The 17,960-nt window shown below is 41.4% G+C and overlaps 2 protein-coding genes across 10 annotated transcripts in view; one reads left to right on the forward strand and one right to left on the reverse strand.

Moving 5' to 3' along the window:
• VGLL4 (vestigial like family member 4) overlaps nt 1–9,939 on the forward strand; it is a 79,841-nt gene extending 69,902 nt beyond the window's left edge. For both annotated transcript variants that reach the window (XM_085302448.1, XM_085302447.1), the window contains exons 3-5: nt 1,490–1,712; nt 4,942–5,062; nt 7,067–9,939. In XM_085302448.1, coding sequence (XP_085158574.1) covers nt 1,490–1,712; nt 4,942–5,062; nt 7,067–7,335 — 613 coding nt within the window. In that variant the 3' untranslated portion in view covers nt 7,336–9,939. The remainder of the gene's footprint in view (nt 1–1,489; nt 1,713–4,941; nt 5,063–7,066) is intronic.
• The window catches only part of ATG7 (autophagy related 7), a 141,940-nt gene continuing 129,038 nt past the window's right edge, over nt 5,059–17,960 (reverse strand). For 4 of the 8 annotated variants that reach the window (XR_014895537.1, XR_014895536.1, XR_014895534.1 and 1 more), the window contains 6 exons: nt 16,857–16,959; nt 15,371–15,703; nt 12,422–12,545; nt 10,624–10,712; nt 10,208–10,371; nt 9,757–9,846 (listed from right to left, as the gene is read on the reverse strand). The gene's annotated coding sequence lies outside the window, so the exon portion shown is untranslated. Of the gene's footprint in view, nt 5,626–9,756; nt 9,847–10,207; nt 10,372–10,623; nt 10,713–12,421; nt 12,546–15,370; nt 15,704–16,856; nt 16,960–17,960 lie in introns of those variants that run through there. The other 4 variants (XR_014895538.1, XR_014895533.1, XR_014895532.1 and 1 more) reach the window with 4 other exon arrangements.

Consider the following 17,960-nt stretch of genomic DNA (forward strand, 5'->3'; position numbering starts at 1 on the left):
CAAAGAGTAACAGCAGTTTAAGCCATGGAAGCCGCTGCCACGGGACGCTGCCGACGCTCCAAGTTTCTGGGGTCCCAAGAGGCGCTTGGAGCGCGCGAAGCCCGAGGGGAGGCACGGCCGCGCGGCCGGCCCGTGCGAGCGCCGGGGCGCTGCCGGGTTAGCGGGGCGCACGAGGGAGCGGCGCGGCGTGAAGCCCCAGCGGCGGGATCCTGAGCGCAGTTTAGCTTTCCACGTGATGCGGAGATTTCTGCTTCATGGCACAGTAACCTTACTGTCCGTTTTTAACCAGCATAAGCTACAAGTAACCATTAGATAAAGCTAAGTAACTRTCCCATTTGTACAAGCCTGTGAGGTTTTTTTCTGTAGCATTTTTGTACATAGGCTTCAGGGTCCCTCGTTGCCCTCTCTTGGCCGGGCTTTTCGTTCAGCTGTTAGCGTTTCCCGAGCACCTTTCTCAGCCCTGACGTGGGCTGTAACTTCCTGCATTGGTAACTTGCTTCAATATTGAGTAGGATTCTGACATCTTAATTTCTATTATTACATAAAATGCTTTTCTCTTCCTTTTCTGGCTGTGCCTTATATTAATCAGAGTATTTTTGAAGGTTGTTCCTGTAAACAGGTTTTCTGTAACAGTTACCCTGCGAGGACACGGCGGCTGCTGCTGCTTGAAGAGGCCCCTGAAGACAGAATATGCTTTCTGTGGCACCAGCCTTCTTCCCTAGTTCTTTCTAGTATCCAAGGTGGACTGAGTTTAATGTATCAGACTGAAGCATTAGGTATTGTGGCTTGATACATCTTAACTCTTAAAATACTGGTATGTTCCAGGGTGCCAATGAAATCCTTGCCTACTTAGATAAATGATTATGAACTACTGCCTTCCCCAAAATGAATGAATTCTGTTTCCTTTGATTCACTAGTTTCCCTTTAATCAAGATTATGCTGGTGTTTAGAAACTGAAATACCTTATATATAAAATCAGTATTTTTTTTAACTGCAGTGAATGGTAGGCTAATGATGGGAGTGCCTCTATCTAAAACAGATTTACAGTTCAGCAATAATTCAAAATTACTCTTTTTAAGAAAGTTATAATTAAATGATTCTGAGAAGTGAAGTGTATTCTGCTTTATCCTTCATCATCTACTCTGAAAAGGTGGTTTTGTGCCCTGACTTGCTGCATTTTTCCGGTATCAGCCCATGTCTTCCCATTAAAACAAACTTTTCTTGGGCTTCAGCAATGCTTATAGGATATTGCGGTATTAAGAGACAGAGCTGGATAAGCAGTACTTTAAATGAGGATGTTTCTGATCTTAACAAAGCAAGATCTTTGCAGGAAAACGGTTGGATAAACCTGGGGGAGTCTATACCCTTCCCCACAAACCAAGCAAAATGCACTGTGTCATGTTTCCTAAAGGGATTTGATGTCGCATGTGTTATTACAGCTTGCAAAGGCAGTAAGTTATGTGACTTTTTTTTCTCTTTCATGTATCAGAAACAAGACTGCCAATGGAGATTATCGGAAGGAGCACAGAGAGAGGAGTCGCAGCCCGATCGAGAGGGCTGCTGCCCCAACAATGAGCCTTCACGCCAACCACATGTATGCCTCAATCCCAAGCTTGACCATGGATCAACCTCTAGCACTGACCAAAAACAGCATGGATGCAGCCCGGACAGTTGGCATCACACCTACACTGACTTCTGTGGAGCGGCAGCAGGTACTGGCTTCTAGGTTGACGAGAAATTCAGGGTAGTTGTAGGAATCCTTGCTGCGGATACAGCGAGGACTTCACAGACGTGAGCAGAGCACAGTGAGTTRCAGTAGGTGGGCAATACTGTTCTTCAGGCAAAATGTGTTTTAAAAATGCGTGATGAATGCCACAACTCAGTATGTTCGAAGTGTATAAATTGCTGGTGTTTCAGGGTACCCAACCAGAGATTTCCTAGCCTTCCTGCTTTTTCTGATGCTTTGTTAGGCTTGTTAATGTGTTTGAATTGGGAAGACAAAAGTCTGAGTTGCAGCTTGGTTGAGTGAGGCTCTAGCACCTATTGGGCAATAAGTGATGCGGTTCGCAGGTAAAAGGGTGTCAGGCAGAGCATGCGCTCCCCTTGGCGACGAGCGAGTGCTTTCCTCCCCACTGTCCCTGCTCTCTCCTGCTGGGACTAGTGAAGAAGAGGCGCAAGATAACAAACAAGCCATGGAGAAGGCATACAGGAGAATTCTGCATTGAATTTTTCAAGTGAAAGAAGGTGGAATGATCTTAGTTTTTTTTAAATAGCCAAAAGGAGGCTTCAGAGTTCATCTAAACTGCCAGAAGTCTATGAGCCATTTTAGCTGGTATGCACAGTTGTGCCTGGACCTAAAAGCAGAACCTCTGTTGTTTAGAGCAATATTGTATTGCTGTTTAATAACGTATTGCTGTTTAATAACGATTTTTGTTAAAGAAAAATAATGATATTTGATAAACTTACACTTTCTCTAAAATAGTTTTGTTTTCTATATGCTGGGATAGGTAGATGTTTGCTTGCTTGCTTGCCTCCTTGTAGTGTGCTTGTTCTTGGGAACTGCTGAAGATAAGCTATCTCCATGGAGGTTATACAGCCACAGTTTTCTTGCATGTCAAAGTCACTTTTCTCCTCTCACAAGCGGAGAGGAGAAGCAAGCTAGCGGGGCTGTGATGAGGTGCAGTGTGGGAAACTGAACTGGCCCATGCACTCAAGCTCTTGTGTCCATCTGTCCATCCATCCTTACTATGATGCACTGCAAAGCGGATGATCTTTCAGAAGCTGGGCTTTTTTACATGCAAGTTGGGAATGTTTTTTTCCGCTGCAGTGTAACCTTACATCTCCTGCTGTAGGTTTTCACCATGGTTGGTTACGTTTGCTAGGCCAAGCACCTAGCTCTACGCTCACGTCGCTGGTATCTTGCATCACTTGGCACAGCGATCCCAGAGTTATTGTTCTGTGCAGGGCAGCTCTTCTACGCGCTCAGCACTCAGCGGTGACAGAGGAGGAAGGGACAGGCTTCCACTGACGACACTGGTGCCCTTTGATAGTGTTACTGCTCTTCCTCTATTTGGCAGCTAACACCACTGACCCTCTACTATTTTAGTGTGTTTGACTTGGGCCGATTCCTACCGCCCATAACCAGATTTCTCTCTGTTCTGTTATCTTTGACATTCTGAGCCAGATTACAGTCTAGTTTCTTGGGAAAATAGGATGTTGAGGTAAGACCTTATTAAGAAATCATACAAGAAAAAAATCGTACAGAAAATAAGAAACCTTTGCTTGATTTTTACCTTAAGTTAACATGTTGAATGGGATTTCATCTTCCCATAAGCTGCTAATAAATAGGAGGATAAAAAGGCACTTATATTTTAGGCAGTGTACTGGTTATTCAGCAACTATAGTCAGTTATTAAATTCTCAGCTTCTCATCTCAGTATTTTCATATAACTATGCATAGCCTGTTCAGTGTACCGGTACATGACCACACCAGGGGGATTCCATAAGCTGCCTTATCCCTGCCTCTCAGTCCTGTGTGGTGTTAATATGTGCATTCTTGAGACAAGCTCTTTTATTACCCGTCTCTGTACTTCCCACCTCCTGCATGTCTGAAATAGCTTTCTGAACAGTAAGTATGTATGCTTCTCAAAAACAATACTTTACAGACGCAAAAAATCTTGGCCCCTATAAAGAAAGAAAACAGAGACTGCCATCCTCGCACGGTATGAACTGCATACAGAGAAATCAAGTAACTGCCATTTTTTTTTTTAATTTACTTTTTGACTTTGCTGTCAGTGCAATAGGATGTAAATAGCATTTTYCCCATTGTGTCTGGACGAATTACGTTAAACCTCCCCTCCAAAGCCCATGTATGTTACTTGGGTCTTGCTCTTACTCGGTCTAGGCTAAAGTACCACTGAACAATGAAAGGTCTTTCCTTCTTCATGGACTTTGTATGGTGGCAGGTAAAGTTGGGATTTTTGTGGGATTGCTGCAGGGATTTGTGAAATGGATAAGAAATTAAAACTGTGTTAACTGCAACAATTCTGTTAATCTTTTAGACATTTAACTTTCATTGAGCACAGCAGAATGAACTCCTTGCATCATAAAATATATTTAAATATTTGTGTTATCTCCCTTCAGCTATTTGGAGAAATTTGGGCATTTCTTTTCCTAAGGCCTTGCTTCAATATAACATGTACATGGTAAACAACTGTAATAAGTGCATTTTATATTACCCTTTGTGGAAGATACACATTTTTTTTGGAGAATTTGGCATGTGTTGTTGAGAACGGAGGAAGGATGATATTTCTTAATGCTAGAAAGGCACATAAATTACAACAGGGAGGTACTTCTAGGCAACGTTTGGTTAGGAGCTTTTCATGTTTCTTACCTTACCAGCTTGTTTTMTGGTGAAGGATAGAATACAGAATCAGTCAGTCTAGGAATTCTAACTAACTTCTAAATGAATAATGACGCCATTAAAACTTGTTAAATGYTCAGGAGACAAGTTAGTTATCTGCAGTTTGTAAAGCACTTCCAAGTCCTGCAATCAGGAGGAGTTGTGGATGTATAGGAGACAAGTACTTACGGTGTTGATGCTTACTTCTGCATATATAATGAATCTGAAATGGAAACAGTGTAAAATCTTTGTAATGCTTTCAGCGATTTGCTTTGATACTGTCTTTTTTCTGGATGGTTGTTTGCCACTTAAATGACTAAGAATCATTATGGAAATGCATTATTTTATTTGCTGAAAGAGATGGAAATAGTTGAATATTTGGGGGTAAATGTGCTCTATTGGATTGGACATTTTACGCGTTATTTCATTGCTGAGATTCTGTTAAGTTTGTGTGCCTCTCAGTAGTTATGCAGTGAACTGCCATTAGAATGCCTTTGTCTAATGACCTTATTGAGTGACAGTTTTTTTCTTTCATATTAGAACCGTCCATCTGTAATCACATGTGCTTCTGCGAACAACCGGAACTGTAACCTCTCCCACTGCCCCATTGCTCACAGTGGCTGTGGTTCAGCAGTGCCTGCCTACAGAAGACCGTCTAGCAGTAAGTTGCACATCAGCAGTGTAACTGCTTGATTTGAATTTGTGGAGAACAAGATTTTTTTGCTAGCTTCAACTGCAGGGGCATTGGTGTATGAATCAAAGGAGGTGAAGCAATACGCACCTCTTCTTTACCCGCTCTGCCTGGGCAGAGACGTACACCAGCACAGAGCCCCTCCGCAGTCTTACTAAGCACGGTGGGAGGTACCGTTTCATGAAAGGCTTAAAAAGAGAACAGCCAAATAAGTCATTACATTTATTTTAGTCTAACTGCCAAACAGCAAACAGGCAGGACCCGCCGCTCCAACCACGCTATTATTTTAGGTGCTGTAGTTTTCATAGTGTGTCTTTCRGTAGTCAGTAGACATTTACGATTCAGATGCAGTCTGAAAAATCTTCTTTCCTGTAGCTACAAATACGCTTCCAAAGCACATACCTGCCGCTGGTCTCTGTGTGGATARGGCACCCAGCTTTAGAGGGCAGTTGCTATAGCAACCCAAGCAGGGCGCTTTGGCTTTTTACCTTCAGTGCAATTAGTACTTCTCATGAAATCTGTTCACAAAGTACCTGGAAAGAAAGCTTAGGTTATTTCTCTTCACTCCTTSTCAATGTGTGATTAGGGGAAAATGGAGCCTTTTTCATTTCAAGTCATACAGCTACTGCCTCACAGACGCAGCATTTTCAAAAGTGACAGGTTCAGTAAAGTAGGAGGGAGGCTGCATCCAACCAGAATGTGTCAGTATGAGCTTGGTAGGAACCTAAAAGACCACAGTGGGGTGGGTTTTTGGAGAGGGGTAGAGCTTTTTTTGTGTGTGTGTGTTAGTTGTTCTGTTTTTTAAGAGCAGCCTTTTGTTGAAAACTGGAATAAGAAGCCAAAGTGAGTTTTGGAATGGCCAGACCCTGGAGGATGTGTTACACCCTTAGAGAAATCAGTAGCTAGAGATCTAAGATGTCAGAAGTTTTCTAGAAAACTGCTCAAACTTGCCTTAAGAGAGCTTCTTCATTGAGCACCCACTGTATTTACATGGGTTTTGGCGTAGTAAGTGTTTTCAGAAAATATTTTTCTCTTGTCACTGGAAAAGGCCTTTTTGCCTGATACTTGCATTATTTTAGGATCAGYCGAGGCCTTCCATGAGCATGAAGAACAGAATCACAGAATGGTGAGGTTGGAAGGGACCTCTGGAGATCATCTAGGCCAACCCTCAGCACAGCCCATACAGGGATTGGACCCGCGACCTTGGCATTAGCAGCACCACGCTCTGACCAACTGAGCTAAACCTGCCCGATAATAATGGCACAGAGCTTGACAGGTTTAAGCAGTTCTGAAAGATGATGTCTTTTAGAGACACAACCTATGTGTCTAAACTATAAAACTGCAAATCTCTCATATTTAGTCAGAGGAATTATTTATTACTCTTACCATTCAAAACCTATTTTTTTTTAAGTTTTTTTCTTTTTTAAAGATTCTTTCTCCTGTAACAGTATCACACTATTTAAATGCTAGTACCTAAGGCAGAGGTAATGATTCCTGCAGTTTTCAGGCCTTCTCCTATTATGAGCATGTCAGGTGAGATGAAACCCTTGAATCAGCTTGTGACATACAGTAATTTAGGATGGGGTCCTTCTCACATCTGACTGTTATCAGCAGACTTTTATTTTAAAGAACTGTTTCAATTTTAATTTTTACRTGATTGTTTGGGGAGCGGGTTTCCATAGAAATCAAATATGTGGCAGTACAAAAACCCTGTTATGAACCTGAGGGAGAACTATAACTGTATATAAAATAGTTACCTAGTGCAGGTCACACAAGTGCAAAGACACTTAGCTTCATTTTCTTCTGCATTTTAAATCTTTCTATCTTCCTTCACTACCAGCTGTCCGATCTAAAGCCTTGCTTTAGGCATAGATGATATAAAAATGGGAAGAAAACACGGACTCTGAAAGCAGTATTTGGTGCCAGGATTCTGCACTGAAATAACATGTCTTCTGCCTCCTTTCCCCCATCTAGCTACCACCGCCTGTGACCCAGTGGTGGAAGAGCACTTCCGCCGAAGCCTTGGCAAGAATTACAAGGAGCCTGAGCCAGTGGCAAACTCTGTGTCCATCACAGGATCAGTCGATGACCACTTTGCCAAAGCACTTGGGGATACATGGCTTCAGATTAAAGCTGCGAAGGACGGCGTGTCCAGCAGTCCCGAGTCTGCTTCACGGCGGGGCCAGTCTTCCCCTTCCTCCCACATGGTCAATCATAATCACTCGCCCTCTGTAGTCTCATGAAGAGAGGACCGTTGGTTTGTGAATTTGCATGGTTTGACTGAGCTTTGAACAGTGCTTAAAGTAGTGTTGGGGGAGGGGAGATTAGTTTTCAACACATGTTTTTGTGTACTCACTTTTTATTTGTAAAAGGGTGCCCTTAAAGATGATAGCAGGAACTATTTCATAAAGATTCATATGATGTAGCATCCTTTTTTTTTTTTTTCCTGCCTCAATTACCAAAGAAACCTCTGATGCAAATCTGCTGCCCCTTTAAAAAAAAATGCACGCTAATCCACAAAAGCCATTACACATAGTTGGTTGACCCAAATGCTTTTTGCTTTAGTAGCTTCTTGCGACTACAGTTTGTCTGGTTTGCTTACATTGCTTTTTTTTTYTCTCTCTCTCTGTGAAGTAATTTTGTATGTATATACTTGAAAAGAACTGTCATGTATGATTTGCACTATTGGAGGAGGACTGAAGTTGCATAGCAACTTTCTGGAAGATGCTAATATTTTGAGGGCAAACTGCTGAAAAAAGGGTTTAAGGATGACATTTCTATCAGTTTGATTTTTCTTAAAGCAAAACAGCTTTGGAAGGGGAAGTCTCATACAGGTTATAGGTCTTTCTCTCTTTAGATTTCAGGTGCTTAGTGCTTGCAACTGGACTGCATAATTTACAGAACACGGGCATTTTTTCCTAAACACTGCAGTTTGTTAGAATAGAGCTGAGGTTGGAGGGTTCAATAGTGCTTAACGATGCATGTTTTATGAAAAATAGCTGGTATCTATTAATGTATAGACAGTAAGAATCATAATACTTATTAGCTTTTCTTCAGAATTAGTTTATTTTTGTCAGTAACAATCCTAGATATACTTACTGCTGGTACAGTTGTACTCTATGATATTTGTATTTGATATTCACTTTAGTAGCAGCCAGCAAAAGAGGACAGCCTCAGGACAGGCCTCAAATGATGCAGTTTAGAAATATATGATGCGTGGTACAGGATGCTATAGCTTTGCGCAAGACTGAGTAATTGTTTCTGTCTGCAGCACTGTCTGCTTAACAGGAATTTGCTTCCTAAAACTAAGTCTGTGTAATCCACCTTTAACTAGCTGCAGAAACTGCTACCATTACGTATCTTGGCTGGACAACAGATTGTTACAGTTTGTGAAATATGATCTTTAATTTTTTTTAAGCTTATTCATAAACCTATGCCAAGTTGCAGCATACATTCCTCCATTAGAAAACTTTATACAGGTATTACTGCATTTATTATCATTTGCTATATTAATAGCTACTAACTAGAAATTAGGCTATAGAGGCAGGCATAAAACCACAGCTGTGCTAGTACTAAGAGCTTCTCTTCTTGTTAAGTATAACTACTCTCCCCCATACATTCCATCTTCCCAGTACAGTTGCAACTAGTTTTTGTTTGTTTGTTTGTTTGTTAATACTGGGTTACCTGAAATGATTGATTGGTTCAGTGTAGAAAGTTAGAACTAGTTGGAAGATAAACTACACGTGATGTATTATGGACTATGTTACAGTATTGGGTCCATTGTGGCTTTTATTTTAAGGTTTTTTAAAGTTAAGCTAATTAATTTGGAAAAGGTGCAGGGTAGAAGAAGATCAGAAGATTGGCTCTTACTCTTGTTGAAGGTGGCTGCTCAATTTTCTTTAAAGATAAAAAAAAAAAGAAAAAAAAAAAGAAAGAAAGAAAAAAGAGAAAAAAAAAACCCTAAGCAAGCCCCCAGTTTTACACATTTCACTACCATCTTACTGGGTAGTCAACGCTTACCTGCTTTGGCATTCAGTACCCTACTCTCTGTAGGAAGATTGTTAAAAGAACACTTTTTTATATAGGTAACTTTAAGACCATCGTTACGCTGTGCGTAAAGAATGTACAGAGAAATTTGTAGGTATTTTTTGAGGAACAATTAATTTGTTAATGATATGTAGCTATTTAATTTTTCCCTTTCCTTTATTGTAATCATTCATTTTTTTTTGTTTGGAGAAAAAAGTTGATCTTTTTTTTGTTGTAGATTTGTCTGTAATACAGTAAAAGTGCAGGAACACAGTTATTGAATGAGAACACTGCATTAGCATTAATAGCCACTAGTTTGTTATTGCTACAGGCTACTGAGCATTGTAACAGTAAAATACTAATACTGTAGCTGGACTCTGTGGAAAATGTGACTCCTATATTTCTTTGTAAACACAAATAAGATAATGTTTTTAAAGCTAATATTTTCAATAATAGCTGTTTTACAAGGTTACATTTACTTATCTGAGATAGGTAAATGGATTTGAGGGCAATAAAGACTTAATGTGGTTATGTCCAGTCAAACATATTAGACACAGTTATGTCATGAAAGCCAAAGGGTTGGGGGGAGGTGGAAGGAAACTAAACTGAACTCACCATCACGATGCATGGTGAAGTTACTTCACAGAGCCAGGTTTGCTACAGTTCAGTCTGAAAGATTCTGTGTTTGTAAATCTGTAATATACCATTCTTTTGTGGCCTCGTTTCACCTGGAAAAAAAAAGGGGTTGGCAGGCCATCTTTTTTTTTTTTTTTTTTTTTCTTAAAAGTAGCCTTAAAGAACAATAAAGTGCTCTTAAATCACAGGTGTGTGCATATTCTTCTCGAGTTGTTTTGGTAAAAAAGGAAACTGATTTCTAGACTTTGTGAGTTGGGGTCAGAAAAAAACTACTATTCATGTCATGTTTTCCTTGAGAGGAAACCCATCTCTTTCAGGACTTCGTTATCCTGTCTAAATGTCAGAAAGGTAGGTTCTGTTTTTATTCTCTAGAAGTTGAGGAGTTTGTCAGGAAACAGTCTTTACCAACTACAAAGGCAACCTGTTTCTGCCATAGTAGATGGACAGACTTACCAACAACAGCTTTAGGAGCCCGTCTCTAGCCCCTGAACACACCGCTGGCCATATTCTCACTGATGAAGTCCTTCTGAGCAGTTCTCATACTCCTTTCCATGAGGGGCTGAAGCAGCTGTTTCTGTTCCTACTGTGGCTCCACAGTAGCAACTCCTGAACAGTTTCTGTTTTGGAAAAAAAAATCAGCTAGTCAAGCATTGCCGCAGTGCTTTTGAAAAAAGATCAGTGTCTTTCATTTTGTTTTATCCCTCAACTACTTAAAGTTTTATCCTAAGAACAGAAATTATTCCCTAAAGACAACAGCTGTATTTCAAATGCAGATAGCCATGGTTTGTGTTTTGGGTAAGCAGCACTTCAATAGAAATCATTCATTTGGCCAGAGACAGCTAATCCTTAGAACTAAGCATTCCGATTACCTGCTTTTGAGAAAGCTCAGGGGAATCAGACAAGAACCTTCAGCGAAAACTGAATGAGGCAGATGTCTCCAAAATTAAAAAAGGAAGTCCTAAAAATAAAAAGATGTATATGAAGAGACTAAATTGTCTGAAAAACAAAGTAGGCATTAAATGCATATACATTGTTAAGATAAATGATTGGTTTTGGGGTGTGGGAGATTCCATGAGAACACACCAAGAATGATYAGTTTAACACATCTGAAAAACATCCCTCTCTAAATACGCATGGAAAGAAGCCTAACTACATGCTTTAAGAGCCTTTGGGAGGGAGGCCAACTTCAACAAGCCTCACACGCCTCTCAGTCTGCTTTCTGAAGGGAGCTGGTTTCCTTTTAGGAAAAAGTCATCCCTACATCAACATTTTGGGGGCAAGATGAAACAAGACAAGCAGCACTGCTATCTTTCAGGTCAGTAGCTTATTGTGTGTTCTATCCTGTACACGGTAAAAGGAAAAAAAAACCCACAGTATTTCTTCATACTTCCTGAGTTTTAATTAGCAGCAAGCACTAAAGTCATTTTACACTAAAGTCATTTTACGCTGAAGGGAAGCACCATGGCCTACAACACYAAACCATACACAGCTGTATTTCATATTATTACCAACTCCTATACTATGTGTAACAGTTAAACTTCACACACACAAAAAGATAAACACAGCTTCAAGCTACACTTCTGTAGTATTCTCCCTGCATTCCTTCTGCAAATTTAAATTCATACAAAAAAAATCTAATTTTTAAGAGGAGATGATAGATAGATCTGAAAGCACAAATATGCTAGGGGTCGAGTTCAGACCTTTCTGCATGCCTCAGTGAGTATCTGCTCCTCAACACAGTTTTGACGTATTTCAAACTTCTTTAGTGGTAAAAATAAACAAACTTTAAATAGATCCCGAAGTTAGACTAATGGACAGTGATAGTTTGATACAATAGTAAAAGAGGTTAAAAAGGTTAAAAAAAAAAAAAAAAGGGAAATTTCCCAATATTTGTGTCTACAGATGCAGTATGCTTACTTGTCAAACCTACGTTCATTGTGTCACTGCTAAGTGACCACTGAACCTCTCCAGTCCTTACCCCGTAGGGCAGAAAGGACAAAGGACAAAGTTTGTTTCATTTAAGACTAAAAACATGAAGCAACAAAGGGAATTTAAAAGAAAGGAACAAGCTCAATTTTGATCCGGATGCTGGAAACTGTCTATAGTCTGTATCAAACGCAGGCACATTGGAGTCAGATGGCTGTAGAGGTTCCTGCCRCTGCTGCAGAGAACCCAGCGGGAACTCCTGCGACTGCTCAGCTGCTCATAAAGCAGTCACACTTTAAAACTGGCACATGCACAAAACTCAAAATTGTAACCAGCTCACCATCGTCCACGGGGGCCGTAACTGCACCAGTTCAGAAGCTGCTTCATGAGCAGCAGCTGAACCATCACTGCAGCTGGGCTGAAAGTTCACAGAGGGGTGGGGGGTGGGAACAACTCCAGATGTTCCTAGGAGGCCAAATCRGTCGCCAGCAAAAAGATGTAAAATTGTCTTTCAGCCTTGTTCAGAAGCCTTTGTGCAAGAGCAGAGCAAGGAGAACTCGCTACACACTGTGTAATAACTGCTCAGAGGACAAAAGGGATGAGCCACACCGCCTACATGAACGGAGATGGCTCCAGTATCCAACCACCATGCCCACGCGACACACTGCGTAACGTGAGCCTGGCAAAAGCTCATCACAACACAAGCGTAACAAACGTTACTTGTGTGAGAGCACTACTCACCAGGGCTGGCACACGCACGCTTGGCTGCGCGGCATGGGCACCGCTGTCTTGAGATCCGTCTCGAGGACCAGTGAAGTAAGAAACCAGATCGCATCTTCCCGATACGCGGACGCTTCCATTTCACCTGGCATGGAGAGCGGCACAAGTGTATTAAACAGTGTCTCTGGGACTCCTTTCCCTCAGCGCACACAGTTATTACAGAGCCGGACGACGCTGTCTGTGGAGGCGCAGGCTAGCACTGGAAGGCCCACGTCAGGAAGCACACCAAGTTAAYAACTGAACAATTCTAACCTCTGTTAATGGGGACACTCTGCTCCTCTCTGTAGAAGAGCTATCTCAGGTATGGAATTTTTGGATACGCGAGAGCCAAGATAGGTACGGTATTTGCTTATTTTTGAACTGCAGTTCCATATAGCCAGGCAACAGCCCCGTTGCTCACCAAAGCGCGCTTGTCGGGAGCTTCCCGGCCGAGGCGCGCAGGGCGCAGACCGGCGCGGCAGGCCCCGAGGCCCTGCCTCAGGAGCACGCACGCGCTCCTCCCGCGGGAGCGTGACAGACATCTCCTAGCTTCCGAGGAGCTCGGATCCAACATCTCCTTCAGCAGAAGCTGACAGAAAGATGCAAAATAACACTAAGCTCCGTGCAGAACAGCCATTGCAAAAAACAGCGGCTAAATCACATGACAGAGCAGAAGCAAAACGTCACTCATGATTAAACCTCCAAAGGGCAGACCTAGGCCTGGTGCGCCGTATGTGACAGCAGGAAGAGCAGCTTGCGCCAGCCGAGACTCTTCCCCAGAGCCCTAAAGCTTTAGTTTGAAACCACAACATGAATTCCTAAGGCTTTGGTCTTCCAGAAAACAACTACAATCAGATGCACTTACTCAGGGCATGTTTCAATCTAGACTAACTGATTATAATGGAGACTGTCTTTTTCAGGCTTTGCATCAGGTTTGATTTTTATTTGTAGAAATGTTTTTAATATTTTCCTGCTTAACCCTGCTCAGATACCTGATCATTACACGTTGGCAAAAAGCACATATATGAAGGCAGGTTCTGGTGAGCAGGGCAGCACACAAATTGCTCTGCTAGTGTGAGCGCAGGACCCCTGTGCATGCCACGTCGGCACAGATCTTCCCTAGCTGCAACAGGGAAATCTCAGGCTGTTGGCAGTGCCGCTCTCTCCTCTGCCAACATGCGCCCCATTCCTAAACTTAACTCACAGGATTTTCCCTCTCGGGAATGTCCACACCAAGAAACATTGGTTTAAAGGGGACAGCTGTCACCGGACCTGCGCGGTAGCACCCTGGGGAGAACCAGGTGCTCCCCCGAGACTACTCTCAAAGCCTGCACGCGCGTTTTATGCACAACATGGACAACGCTCAGCTCAAGGAGACTCACTCCAAGAGGAGGGAGCAGCAGCTCTCCAGATTGGCTTGCTTTGAACGAGAGAGTGAACAGGCCCTGGGGAGACCCTGTGGGCTGGTGCCAGCCTGGGCRCAGGAGGAGCGCCTCCCGCGGCTAGAGAGGAACAGGCCGGGCTTTGCTGATGCAGCCCCCATCGTCACATGACGGGAGCATCTCCAAGAAACACTAAACATGAAATTCTCGTGTTTGCCGTTGTGACGCAGTCGGGAGGCCAGGCCAGCACGCAGCAGTGCACCAACTTGCACTAACTTACAGGGTTTTGTAGCTGCTAAGAGACACAACACACAGGATAAGCGTTTATGCAGACCGACACACCTCTTGCTACCTGTTGCCACCGGTAACAACAGTTGGCAGGGGATTWATCATAAATACTCTGATTAACAAGCATTTATATTTTAACAAAGGTGGAAAAATAAAGTTTCTTTTTTATAGCCTACTTTTAAATAATGACAAAGCAGTTACTCAGTTCCAGTAGGAACACGCTACATTACATTGACGTGAGACTGGTTCGGTCTTTCTTTGCTTGTAGGCGCACTGCTAACACTGTTCATTGTTGGACTATTTGTTCTGATTTTACATCTTATTTTGTAAAGCAGCAGGCATTTCATAACGCCAACAAGAACATCTGTCTTCTTTCTATCGCGAAGACAGAGGCAAAGGCATCTGTCAACATGAAGCTGTGTCAGCCGCATGCCAAGTCAAAAAGCTGCTTCTCTTCAAAGTGCTTGCACAGTTTGGGCAAATACTATGCAAGCAGAATACTTCTGATAGAGTCTGCTAGTCATGGTGGAATCAACATTACTTTCTGAATCCCGGAAAACACAAAGCTAAAATCTCCTGCTTCTGGAAGTATTAAAATAATTTGAGGTTTTATCTGTATTAATGACATATGGGTCATGTATTAAATTTAATCTATATAAATGATATACCACTACAGTTACCTTGAATCTAGTTACTCAAACTATGTGTAAAAAATACAGGACTTCTTGTTTTCAGAAAAAAGTGTTTCAATGAATTAAAAAATCAGCCTGAAACTAAACCTTTGTTCTTTGCTGACTCGCTATACTACACAACACTTTGGGCTTTTTTGTTTTTTGTTTTTTTGAAATAAAGGAAGGAACTAACCATACTTTGAGATTAAAGCACAGTTCTTTCCTTTTCCTTTTCCTTCCAAACAGCAAGTTCTTGGGCTCCTGCTAAGGCTACTGAAAAATCTCGGACTACTGACTACTTCAGAAGCAAATGCATGCTCTCAAATAGCACCAAAGGCAATACAAAATTGTTACAGGGGCTATACCAGCAAAGTCCTTTGTCTTGCTTTTTTTGACAATCTTTTATTTAACCCAACGTTATTTTTATTCATCGAACCTTTTCTCAGGGTGTTAACAGGAACAGATGCTGTTCTTGCTGGTAGTGCGTGCTGTTCTGCTTTAACTGATGTAAACTCAGACACTTATTTTGGAAACAAAATCTAAGTAACAGAATCACAGAAGGTTAAGAGAACTTTAAATTCAGGTCTTACCTCTTGATGCTTCTGAAACGCAAGCAGTCAAGGGCCTCATCTTGGCTTTCAGTATCAGAGCCGGGGACAGCGGAGCAGCAGCCCATCTCTGCCTCGCAGCGAACATGCTGGAAAGAAGAGAGTCACCCAAACAGGTATCTGCAAATACCTGATTGAAGAACATTTCTGCTGATTATCTGGAGTTACTGAAAATAATGAAGAAAAGTCACCAGGAGTTGTGAGCACCTGCTTTATCGCAGCAGTAACCTTCTGTTGCTTGTTTGCAAGTGTCTCCTTTCTAGCGACTCTCACATCTCCCCCAGAAATTTGAAACTCAAGAACCCATTTCTTTACCTGCAGGGTCAACCAAGTAAAACAGCAACTGAAACCTGTAATTCTATTTGTTTTAAAGTAAACAATATTGTTATTTTTTTCCTCTGACAAATCTGTACACAGAATACAATTTCCCTTTTGCTCTGAGAAACCCTTGATCATAAATCAAGCAAGTAGAAATAGGTAGTCCAGGAAAAAATAATAGTTAAGAGCATGCAAAACATTTTCTTTGTCATAATAAAATTGTGGCTGTCAGAATATCTGCTTAGAACATGTTTCTGAATGCTCAACTAAATATATGTGAAATGCACATTAATTTTTAAAGGTGCAGGGCACTACAGGCGTCCTCTAAAACAGACTGCTCCAAAGATCTCTCTTTAGAACCTCCTTTGGCATTTCATGCTTTCGCTAATTTAGCCTTCAGCATCTCTCTCCCTTCAGAACTTCTGAGCCAAGACAATGTGAAGTCATGAGCTCAAATGCCAATTTTTTTTTTGGGGGGGGGGGGGGGGGGGGGAGAACAGGAGCAGACAAAACCCCGACCCCTGCCAAGCCACCCTCCCGGAGAGCATTCTGGGGCTCCCGTTTTAAAGATTTTCATGGCAAGATGAGCTTCACTCATAACAAAAAATAATGCTTTTGTTCTTGCCAGGTTTTAAAATGCACTCTGTAACTTGAGTAGGCTATGACCTTTCAGGATGATGCAAAATCAGCAGCAATAAATCAAATGGTGCCTTTGCTGACATGTCTGTAACTTTAATGATTAATCCAACAAATAAACTAATTTCTGCTTGGAAACAGAGGGAAGAGCAGTGTGGGATTCTCCTCCTGCTCTGCCCTGTTACGGCTGAACCCTGGAGGCAGCTCTGGTCCCACGAATTCTCACAGTAAACATGAAAAACGCCTGGGCAAAGGCTGAGGATTAAATTCAATAGCATATCCACCCATAATAAATCATTAAAGAAAGAGAAGTTATAGAAGGGAAAAAGAAATATTTTCTTATTTATATGAAAGGTTTTTTCCTTCTAGCAGTTGTCTCACGACAGATTCCCATCTTTTCTCCATCTTGTCCTTCCACGACATACTCCTAAGGCAAACTGTACACGTTTTCCCCTCGCGAGAAGCAGTAATTGCATCAGCACAGCTGAGTATAGCTCACATCACATCAACTCACCCTTCCTCTTCATACAACCCTTGCAGAAGGTGAGCATAGGTATCTTCAGAGATTAAACATGAAGCTAGAGAGACTTGCCGGTGACTATAAAAGTAAAATCTGCCTAAAATACATAAAAGCAAAAGGATATAGTGAAGGATCATATAAACACCCTAACTTTTTACTGCCTCCCACCAGAATTACTCTCACTGCAATCAGATACAAATATTTTTCTCATTTCTTAAAACTCCTTGACACGCTCTGTAGCCAAAATCCGCAACTTTTCAGACAGTTCTTTGAACTGACTTTAAAAATTATAAATGAGGTCTTCCTTTGAGCTATTAATAGCATACAATCTGTAGTCAGAATACAGATTTCCAGAGTTCATAAAGAAAACTGAGTATATCCAATTTGATTAGCTGCCCAGAACTCAACATTTAATGCTGCAGACATAAAGGCATAATGAACAGAACAGTATTCGAAGTGTTTCACTGGTTAGGAAGCTTACTTACCATGCAGTTATGTTGGTTATAAATTACATGGAAAATTGTAAGGTGCAATAACAAAATTATCCCTAACAATTTCTCTCTCATGGCATCTGTGTTATTTGTTAATAGAACTTGCTGGAATCACTGTGTAAGAAAATACTTCACTAGAAATTTTCAARAGCAAAATTAAAGTTAAAATCAAATTATTCTAAATTATTACATTTGGAATTAATTCTGTTCTTGAGCCACTTAGCTTCACATTTTGAAGTTTTTCTACACAGCCACAAAACAGATGTGTTCATTTTTAATATTAAAGAGAAAACAGATTCCTAGGAGTTGAGACCTTTAAAAACAAAATAAAACCCCCTAATGTTGGGAGACCAGCAACATCTTGAGAGTTGAGAAAAGTATAATCTACCCAGTTAGTCACACCGATGAAAAGCAAAGATTCTGTCTTTAGAAAAATCTCTAGGCTTTGCAAGCCTGATATATTAAAATGCAGGGAATTAGCTGTAATATAACCTCAAACTGAAACACCCCAAGATTTTCAATATATGATTGTGTTTGGGGAGCACACAGAACATCCATTAAACTGCAGATTACAGATCTAATCTTCCAGATATTATTTAGGTTCTTT

This window comes from Rhea americana, unplaced genomic scaffold (assembly GCF_003343005.1).
Source record: "Rhea americana isolate MKP2758 unplaced genomic scaffold, rheAme1 scaffold_19, whole genome shotgun sequence".
NCBI classification, from domain to species: Eukaryota; Metazoa; Chordata; class Aves; order Rheiformes; family Rheidae; genus Rhea; species Rhea americana.